Source organism: Leucoraja erinacea, chromosome 24 (assembly GCF_028641065.1).
Source record: "Leucoraja erinacea ecotype New England chromosome 24, Leri_hhj_1, whole genome shotgun sequence".
Taxonomy (NCBI): domain Eukaryota; kingdom Metazoa; phylum Chordata; class Chondrichthyes; order Rajiformes; family Rajidae; genus Leucoraja; species Leucoraja erinaceus.
The window spans coordinates 31,929,807-31,940,264 of NC_073400.1; the positions used below are offsets into that span (position 1 = coordinate 31,929,807).

Sequence of the window (10,458 nt, forward strand, 5' to 3'; positions counted from 1 at the left end):
GAAGCATAATTCTGGAGTTCACTGTTGGAAACTCTGCAGTAGTTATTGAGATCACCGAGACCACGGTGGTTCATGCGGGAAGGGTGGAACTTCGATGGTCAGATGTACCTTGTCTCCGAAGCTCTTGACGTTGTCATAGCCGACCCATATTCCATTCTTGAAGGCGTACGGGGTGTCTTGTGGGGCGTTCCATTCGCTGGTGGCACCGTTCAGGAACCCGCAGATCTGCCCAGAGACGGAGATGTTAGGGACCAATCTTGTTGAGTTGGAAAAAAATCATCAGAGGAACCGATCAGGTAAACGCAAACGCAGAGACGGCGAATCGAGAACAAGAGGACATGGGTGAGGGAGAAAGATTTAATAGGAATGGTGCTGGCTTGAAGGGCCGAATGGCCTACTCCTGCACTTATTGTCTATTAAATCTGAGGGGTAACCATTTGACTCCAAGGGTGGTGGGTGGTGATAGTGACAAAGGCTGGAGGGGAACAGGAGACGAAATAGTGTCAGATACTGAGAGGAGAGGGGAAGAGAGATGTGCAAAGAGGAAGAAATAGTAGAGAGAGATGTTGAGGAGAAATACATGAAAGAGAAAAAAAGAAAGGAGAGAAAGATATATAAAGAGAGGAAAGAGCGATATGTCCAGAAAGTGGAGGAGAGAGATATAAAGCCGGAGGGAGGGATGTGGTGAGAAGGAGATAGTGGGGAGGGCAAAGATGAAGGGGAGGATAGAAGGGAAATGGGGATCTCTTGAGGAGGGAAACGGAGAACATGGGTGTGCGATGTTTCGGGTGGAGATCCATCCTCAGGCTGCAGCACCTTGTGTCCATCTATGTTGTGTGTGGTTATTCAGTATTGGATTGGAAGATAACATTGAGTAAAGAGCCACGCGGTTGGATTGGTCGGTAGGTACAGTACCTCATAGTAGGCCAGGAAGCCGGCTTGGCGGGTGAATTTGCCGGCTGGACCAGGGCCTCCTGCTGGGGCACCCACAGCCGTGCTGGACGAGGTCAGTTTGAATGTGTGTCCGTAGGTGGGGAAACCCACATTCAACTTCTCCACTGGAGCCCCCTTGCTCTTCCAGTAGTTCATGGCGTATTCCTGCAGGGACACAGTTGGCATCAAAGGACTTTAGGCTCATCTTTACGTTTAGGTTTATCACGTGTACCGAGGCACAGTGAAAAGTCTCCAAACAGATCAGATAATACCGTACATGAATACAATCAAATCAAACTCGGGTACAATAGGTAGAACAAAGGGGAAGATACAGAGTGTAGAATATAGTTCCCAGCATCGTAGCGCATCAGTTCCAGAGACAAAGTCCAATGTCCGCAATGGGGTAGAGGTGAATCGGACAGTACCCGAGCTTATGGAAGGGCCGTTCAGAAGCCTGATAGCAGAGGGGAAGAAGCTGTTCCTGAGTCTGGTGGTGCGCGCTTTCAAGCTTCTGTACCTTTGCTAGACAGGACCAGGGCGGAGGAGAAATGACCGGGGTGGGACAAGTCTTTGTTCTGTTGGCTGCTTTTCTGAGGAAGCGTGAAGTGTAGATGGAGTTAATGGTGGGGAGTGTGGTCTGTGTGATGGACTGGGCTCCATCCACAACTCTCTGCAATTTCTTGTGGTCTTGGGCTCAGAGCTGTTCCCAAACCTAGTTGTGATGCAACTCCACAGTCTGCTCCCCATGGTGTATGGAACAGTTATATGGACTTGACAAAACGGGTTTATTAATTCGGAGAGAGGAGTTGAAAAAGTTGAGCAGGATTTATTTTTCTTGAGCACTTACCACATTGAAGTGGGTGTTGGTGTAATCCTTGTCATTAGGCAGGGCATAGAGGGGGCTGTTCTCTCCAGTAACGTGGCTCCAGGGACCATAGAAATCGTAGGTCATCACGTTGAAGAAGTCAACTACCCTGCAAGAGAGGAGACGGGTCACCCTGATACTCCATGCACCAAATTAACATCAGAATGCAGAACAGTACAACACAGGAACAGGCCCTTCTGCCCACAATGTCCGTGCCAAACATGACGGCAAGATAAACTCATCTCCTCTGTCTACACGTGATCCATATCCCTCCATTCCTTGTATATCTACAAGCCTCTTAAACACCACTATCGTATCTGCCTCCACCACCACCACCCCTGGCAGCGCGTTCCAGGCACCCACCACTATCTCTGTAAAAAAAAACATGCACATCTCCTTTAAACTTGAACATGATGCCAAGTCCATCACTTATCTACCTGCATATCACCAACATCCCTCCATGCCTGGCATGATCATGTGCCTATCTAAAGGTTTTTTAAATGCCATTAACGTAACTGTTTCAACCACCACCCCAGCAGGTTCTGACTGTCTACACTATCTATGCCTTTAGTGATTTTATAAATTTCTATCAAGTCTCTCCTCAACCTCTGACGTTCCAGAGGAAACAATGTAAATTTGTCGAACCTCTCCCTGTAGCTAATCCCCTCTAATCCAGGCAGCGCTCTGGTAACTCTCCTCTGAACCGTCTCTAAAGCCTCCACATGCTTCCTGTAATGGAGACGACCAGACCTGCACGCAATGCTCTAAATGCCTCCTGGCTAAAGACCTACAGAGCTGCAAGTTGGCTTCCTGACTCTCACACTCAATGCCCCGACTGATGAAGGCATTGAATGCATTAGGGTTGTGGATGGATCTCAATCACCGTACTGGAAGCTCCCACCATTGAAATTGTGGAGCCATGAAAAACTAGTTCAAATACGACGTCAAACTCGCTAAACGCCCACAGGAAAAGTTGGGTTTCTTTGCATGTGGAAGGACACTCACTGGCTGAGCTGAGGAACCTCGTAGCCAGTATCGATGTTGCTCATCCCACCAGCAACGGCAGCCGAGAGCAGCAGTCGTGGCTTTCCTGCGCTTTTCCCTTCGGCCTCGAAGGCAGCCATCAGCTCCTGTGGGTCAGAGAGATCGAGGGCTCCTTTAGCAAGAGGTCAAGTCTCGTCTTAGAAAGGGTCCCGACCCGAAACATCGCCTATCCTCTTTCCTCAGAGATGCTGCCTGACCCGCTGAGTTACTCCAACACTTTGTGTCAATTTCGATTTTAGTTCAGTTTGGTTTAGAGATGCAGCTTGGAAACAGGCCCATCGGCCCATCGAGTCCATGCCAATCAGCGATTACCCTTTCACTGTAGTTATATCCTACATACTTGGGACAATTTACTGAAGCCAATTAACCTACAAACCCACACATATTTGGAGTGTGGGAGGAATCAAGAGCACCTGAGGTCACAGGGAGAACGTACAAACTCCGTACAGACAGCATCCATGGTCAGGATCGATCCCGCGTCTCTGGTGCTGTGGGGCAGCAACTCTACCGCTGCGCCACCGTGTCAACCAAGAGTGGGGAAGAAACCTTTTAATCCCCACTCAAAATGGTGCTTGGTTCAAACTTTATTAAATTCTTAATTTCTGAATTCTTAAAATCTTTTGTGAAAATCTGTCCTTGGTGATCTTAACAATAAGGTTACATTTATTGGATACATTTTCAAGTCATAGAGTTATGCAGCGTGGAAACAGACTTTTTGACCCAACCTGCCCACACCGACCAATATGTCCCATCTACACTAGTCCCACAAAGTGCTGGAGTAACTCAGCGGGTCAGGCAGCATCTGTGGAGAACATGGATAGGTGACGTTTCACAGAGTGCTGGAGAACTCAGCGGGTCAGGCAGCATCTGTGGAGATAAAGGATAGGTTTGGCCTGCGTTTGGCCCATTTATTTTAAAGAAACTCATAGTGAGATGTACTTGGCCTAACCTGAGCCAGGACAGTGTAGAGATGCTTGTCAACGGGAGGACTTCCTCGAGATCCAGGATATTCCCAGTCGATGTCCAGACCGTCAAAGCCGTACCCTCTCAGGAAGGCGATGACTGACTTGATGAAGATTTGCCGAGTTCCTGATGAGGCGACCATCGCGGTGAATCTGCAGGAGGGATGGATGTGGGGAGAGGAGTTAGAAATGAAATGTGCCGGAGACACAAGGAACTGTAGTAACGGCCGCTGTACTCAGTGACCCAGTGAATCTGCTGTTATATCCTATCGTGTACAGATTCACCCTCGCCTTCATTGAATGTTCGTGGTTAAAAAATTACTCCTTTCTCCTGCTATTATCCGAAGTTTCAAGTGAAATTATTATTTCTGAAAATGACATTTAGTTCAGAGATACGGCGTGGAAACATGCCCTTCGGCCCCCCCAGTCTGCACCGACCAGCGATCCCCGCTCACTAACACTATCCTACACACACAAGGGACAATTTACATTTATAACAAGCCAGTTAACCTACAAATTTGTACGTCTTTGGAGTGTGGGAGCAAACTGAAGATCTTTAAGAAAACCCAGGAGGTCACAGGGAGAACGTACAAACTCCGTACAGACAGCACCCGTAGTCAGGATCGAACCTGGGTCTCTGGTGCTGTAAGCGCAATAAGGCAGCAACTCTACCGCTGTGCCACACACTATTGAAAGGATTCTTTCGTAAAATTACAATTATTTTACTTTTTGGCAAGCAATATCCTATATTGTTCAAATTACAATTTGCAAACTGCTCTGTTTAATAATACTCCTGAAACAGTTCACTGCAAACTTATCCCCTCGATATTTATCTCTGTGTATATCATTACAGGATGTTTAGCCACTAAAAAACTGAAATAGGCAGGCAAAAAGGCATAATAAAACTACAAAGAAGGCACGTAAAAGGCATTTATTGACATAAAAAGGCATGTATTTCCACCACCAAAATATGGTTAAAAATGATAATATAAAGTTATAGTACATTAAATGACCAAAGTTGCCTGGTTGCACATAATTACTAGCATTTTTTCAAATTATCTGGTGTTAAACTATGCCGTCTGTCAGACAGAATATTCTTCAGTTGTGAAAAACTTATTTGTACCCCAGCTGAGGTCACTGGTGCATACCAGAAACAAGCTACAGACTCTATTTTCACGTCGATACCTTGTGCATTACAATTACCTTTGAGAACTTTAGCTATGTTTTGTATTTCTTCATGATCTTTGTTAGCTAAAATCACTCTCTCATAATTTCCTTGTATGTCTTTACCTACATCGCCACATTTACGAATATCGTCAGTTACTTTGTGGAAAACCTGCAAGTTATTCACTAACGTTTCACCACCTTTCTCAAGGGAAGTGGTAGCTTGTGGGAAGTTTGCAAAATTGGAAGCAATGAATAGATGTTGGGGAAGACTGAACCAGCGGGCAGCGGCATGAAGGACAGTGGCGCCCCCAGTTTCATCCCGGAGGTGAAAATCTTCTTGTAATTTATACTATGTTAACACTTTAATAATAACATTAATATTAACGTGTTAATATAGAAAATGTTATTGTAATCATGGTACTAGACAAAATTGCATGACCTTTTAGCAAAACAGCAAAGAAAAGGCTGATTTAGCCACTAGATCGTGAAAAAGGCATCTTGGTAAAATCATCAAAAAAAGCATGAAACGGCACATGCCATTTATGTCAAAATTACCAAACACACCCACTGTTTACGTTGGGCACATCGAACTGCAGGTGCTGGTTTACAAAAAGAAAAGACACAAAGTGCTGGAGTAAAACAGAGGGTCAGGCAGCATCTCTAGAGAACATGGATAGGTGACGATTCTGGTCAAGATCCTTCTTCAGGCTGAGTTACTGAGGAGTTACTCCAGCACTTTGTGTCTTTCAATATTAATTCCATATCACAGTCAATTGGAAAATAACTTTTTTTAATCTAATGCTAATGTAAAAGTTTCCATCTTACTTCTGGGTGCCAAAGTTCCAGCCTCCAATGGACAGCAGAGTCTTGAGGTTTGAATTCCTTAAAAAAAATAGACAAAATGTGGTTTTAGAATGATGTTTAGAACAACAAAACATTTTCAGAACTGCTCAGGAACTTCTGGATCTTCTGTTTTTTTTCGCCCCTTTGGTGTTACGTTTAGTTGAGGGGATTTGCCTTAGTCTGGATCTCAAGGGGGTCACAGAAAATGAGGTGCAAGTTTATGCAACAAGGCTTCATAAGCAATGGGCCAGTCTCACTATGTGGGCTGAAGGGCCTATTTCCTCAATCTATGACAATGATTCTGTTGGCCTGTCCAATAGCTTTCTCCTGAATATCCCCCTAAACCAAGTCACCTTTCAGACAGGGGAGGTGGATGAGATGAGAAAACCTTCAACAAATGGATGTGTAACAGGGTCATGTCAAAGACCCTGCTGACCATTGATCACCCGTTCACACCAGTGCTATTTCATCCCACTTTCTCATCCACTCCCTATGCACTTGGGGCAAATTGTAGAGGCCAATTCATCTAGAAACCCTTTGGAATGTGGGAGAAAACCGGTAATCCAGAGAAAATCCTCACTGTCTTATGGCAAACGTGCAAACTCCACACAAACAGTGCCCGAGGTCAGGAACGAACCCAGGTCTCTGGCGCAGTGAGGCAGTGGCTCTACCCGCTGCGACACTGTGCCACCCAGTACATACAGCAGGTGGATTCTTGCCACATACGCTTCCAAACGACTTGTTCACTTAGATCGACCATTTCGAAGAGTGAAATGGAATGTTCATTAAACACTGGATGTCCCTTCGCTTGCAGCAAGCACCAGGGAATATTCGTGTTAACCCAATATTAACCCAATCAGACCCAAATCAGCAGGGTTCCTCTCCACCCATTTGTCTCCACCAAGCTGTCTCTGAGAAGTTAGGCATCACCTTGGTACTTAAAGTCTAAATAACCTATACGGTGGGCTTATCCCACTGAACCATCCTCTCACCAACTAGAGAGCAGCCCTGGCCTCCCATCTACCTCATTGGAGACCCTCGGACTATATTTAATCAGACGTCATTGGACTTTATCTTGCACTAAACATTATACCCTTGATCCTGTGTCTGTACAGTGTGGACGGCCTGATTGTAACCATGTACAGTCTTTCCGCCGACTAGTCAGCACGCAACAAAAAGCTTTTTGTTGTACCATGGTACACGTGACAATAATAAACTAAACTAAATTAACTGTGGAATATGGGTTATGGAATATGGATTTGGGGAATATCCAATACAGTGACTGGTTAGCAAGCAACAAAAACGTTTCACTGTATCAGTACAGGTGACAATGAACTAAACTGGACAATGTAAACATCGCAACATTGCCCGGCATTTGAGAAACAAGGTTAAGCCCGTCCCACTTTCCCAAGTTACTCACGAATTCTCCCGAGTTTTCCCCTTGATTCAAACTCGGAGATGCCAGCCGTTGGTATTTGGGGATATTTTTGTTTACTCGTGGACATTTTTCAACATGCTGAAGAAACGTCCCGACTTACCTGATGCCCCGGGTACCTACGGCTCTACGGACTCGCTACGGACATTGTCTGAGTTTGAATCAACGGGGCAAACTCGGGAGAATTCGTGAGTAACTCGGGAAAGTGGGACAGAGGCGTTAGTATTTATTCAGCAACTGTACTTGTTCTTCAGGCTGTTGATCTCCTGGTAGAGTTTTGGGTCGTTCCATTCGTAGGTGGCGATCTGATTGCTCTTCATTCCAGCGAAGGCGTAGATGATGTGCGTGCAGAGGCAAGGGTCCACGCTCTGGGGCATGTATTTACCCTCTCCTGGTCTGTACTGTGCCCAGTTGGTGAAGTAACACACCAGCCTGTAGGCAGAGCCTGGGCAAGGGAGAGACAGGGTGGTCAGGACAATGTGTCTGTGGCAATCACACAAAGCAAAGCAAAGCAAGGCTGCAAATGCACAAAGACTCACCCAGTTGCAGGCAGGCCAGTAAAACCACCGCTGGAACAGAAAACAGAGAACAGCGTGTTAGGATTATGACAAACCGTAATAAACCAGGTGTTACGGGGAGAAGACAGGAGAATGGGGTTGAGAGAGAAAGGTAGATCAGCCATGATTGTGTGGCTAGAGTGCACTTGATGGGCCGAATGGCCTAATTCTGCTCCTAGCACGTATGAAATTATGAAACCTTGGCTGTATTACGGTCTCTACACAATGACACTGTTATGTAAGTGGTTGGGAAACTATGAAGATCTATCTTGTGGGCGGCACAGTGGAGCAGTGGCAGAGTTGCTGCCTCACAGCGCCAGAGACCCAGGTTCGATCTTGACTATGGGTGTTGAACGTGTGTGGAATTTGTACATCAACCCTGTTATGCTTACTATTAGAAACATAGAAACATAGAAATTAGGTGCAGGAGTAGGCCATTCGGCCCTTCGAGCCTGCACCGCCATTCAATATGATCATGGCTGATCATCCAACTCAGTATCCCGTACCTGCCTTCTCTCCATACTCCCTGATCCCCTTAGCCACAAGGGCCACATCTAACTCCCTCTTAAATATAGCCAATGAACTGGCCTCAACTACCTTCTGTGGCAGAGAGTTCCAGAGATTCACCACTCTCTGTGTGAAAAAAGTTCTTCTCATCTCGGTTTTAAAGGATTTCCCCCTTATCCTTAATATTCTAGTATAAATTTGATTGTTCTGTTTCTGGTACATATGACAATAACACTCTTAACTCCCTCCCCCTGTGACCAAGTGGGTTTTCTCCAGTAGCTCTGGTTTCCTCCCAAATCCCAAAGATGTGAAGGATTGAAGGTTAATTGTCCCTCTGTAAAATTGCTCCTCGTGTGGAGGGAGTCGTTGCATAAGTGGGATAACATGGGAATAGTGTGAAAGGCTGAACAATGGTCGGCATGAACTCTGTGGGCCGAAGGGCCTTGTTTCCATACTGTATCTCTAAACTAAACCTTTCCTATCCATGTACTCATCCAAATATCTGTTAAATGTTATTATACTTGCCTCATCTGCCTCCTCTGGCAGATCGTTCCATATACTCACCACCCTCTGGGCAACAGGTTAGAGTCATAGTCACACAGCGCAGAAACAGGCCCTTTGGCCCAATTTGTCCATGCTGACCAAGATGCCCCATCTAAGCCTGTCCCAGTGGCCCCTGGATTCACCTTTAAAGCTTTACCCTCTCACATTCAGTGTCAATGCCCTGTAGTTTTAGACTCCCCTTCCCTGGAGATAGGCAGAGACCATCCTTCATATCTCTGCCCCTCATGATTTTCTAAATGTCTCTGAAGATTTTCACAGAGAGCTGGAGTAATTCAGCAGGTCAGACAACTTCTCCGGAGAGAAGGAATGGGTGACGTTTCGGGTCCGTTGGAAAATACAAAATATTAAGAAACTACAAACTGCAGAAGTTGATTTACACCAAAGATAGACACAGAGTGCTGGAGTATCACAGCGGGTCAGGCAGCATCTGTGGAGAACATGGATAGGTGACGTTTCACAGAGTGCTGGAGTAACTCAGCGGGTCAGGCAGCATTTATGGAGCTAAGGAAATAGGCAACGTTTCGGGTCGAAACCCTTCCGGGTTTCGGCCCGAAACGTTGCCTATTTCCAGAAGGGTTTCTGCCCAAAACGTTGCCTATTTCCTTAGCTCCATAGATGCTGCTGCACCATAACTCAGTGGGCCAGGCAGCATCTGTGGAGAACATGGATTGGTGTCGTGACACAGAGTGCTGGAGTAACTCAGCGGGTCAGGCAGCATCTGTGGAGAAAATGGATAGGTGACGTTTCACAGAGTGCTGGAGTAACTCAGCGGGTCAGGCAGCATCTGTGGAGAACATGGATAGGTGACGTTTCACAGAGTGCTGGAGTATCACAGCGGGTCAGGCAGCATCTGTGGAGAACATGGATAGGTGACATTTCACAAAGTGCTGGAGTAACTCAGCGGGTCAGGCAGCATCTGTGGAGAACATGGATAGGTGACGTTTCACAAAGTGCTGGAGTATCACAGCGGGTCAGGCAGCATCTCTGGAGATTAAGGTTAGATAGAGTCGAGACCATTCAGACACCTTATAATAAAACGTGAGAAACAATTTAACCTGTTCTCATCAATTAATGTCTAAACCTGATTCTTTGAAAAAGTATTCCAATATCAAAAGGAATTAAACAACAAAAGGTTCTTACCTGTTCCAAGAAGTAGCTTTGCCATCTTGTTACTGTTGCTGACTAGACCTGAGCTGCCTCTTTTATACAATGAGCTTATCACGAACAATAATCCAATGTGTTTGTCGTTCCCTTTATCAGAGTGAAAGGGCAGTCACGATGATCCTCCTGCTATTTACAAAGGGAAAATAATAGTTCTTATCTTGACTTCAATATTTTCTCTTCAATAATACCTCGTCCCCTGTTCAATGTCATTCAGATTGTTCACCTTCATTTTCACCTCTCTGTTTCTGAGCTTGATTGGAAATGACTTGGAAACGTAGAATCATGGAAAGTAGGCGCAGGAGTAGGGCATTTAGCCAGCACCGCCATTCAATTATGATCATAGCTATTTGTCCACAATTAGTACCCTGTTCCTGCTTTCTCCCCATATCCCTTGATTCCATTAGCCCTATGAGCTAA

General features: G+C 45.7%; 1 protein-coding gene across 1 annotated transcript in view; it reads right to left on the reverse strand.

Moving 5' to 3' along the window:
* LOC129708932 (acidic mammalian chitinase-like) overlaps positions 1–10,172 on the reverse strand; it is a 14,838-nt gene extending 4,666 nt beyond the window's left edge. Inside the window, exons 1-9 of the mRNA XM_055655006.1 lie at positions 10,018–10,172; positions 7,789–7,818; positions 7,493–7,694; positions 5,797–5,853; positions 3,792–3,957; positions 2,804–2,928; positions 1,781–1,907; positions 916–1,098; positions 109–225 (exon numbers count right to left, since the gene is read on the reverse strand). Of these exons, the coding sequence (XP_055510981.1) occupies positions 109–225; positions 916–1,098; positions 1,781–1,907; positions 2,804–2,928; positions 3,792–3,957; positions 5,797–5,853; positions 7,493–7,694; positions 7,789–7,818; positions 10,018–10,042 (1,032 nt within the window). The 5' untranslated portion in view covers positions 10,043–10,172. The remainder of the gene's footprint in view (positions 1–108; positions 226–915; positions 1,099–1,780; positions 1,908–2,803; positions 2,929–3,791; positions 3,958–5,796; positions 5,854–7,492; positions 7,695–7,788; positions 7,819–10,017) is intronic.
* Between the last annotated feature and the right edge of the window lie 286 nt (positions 10,173–10,458).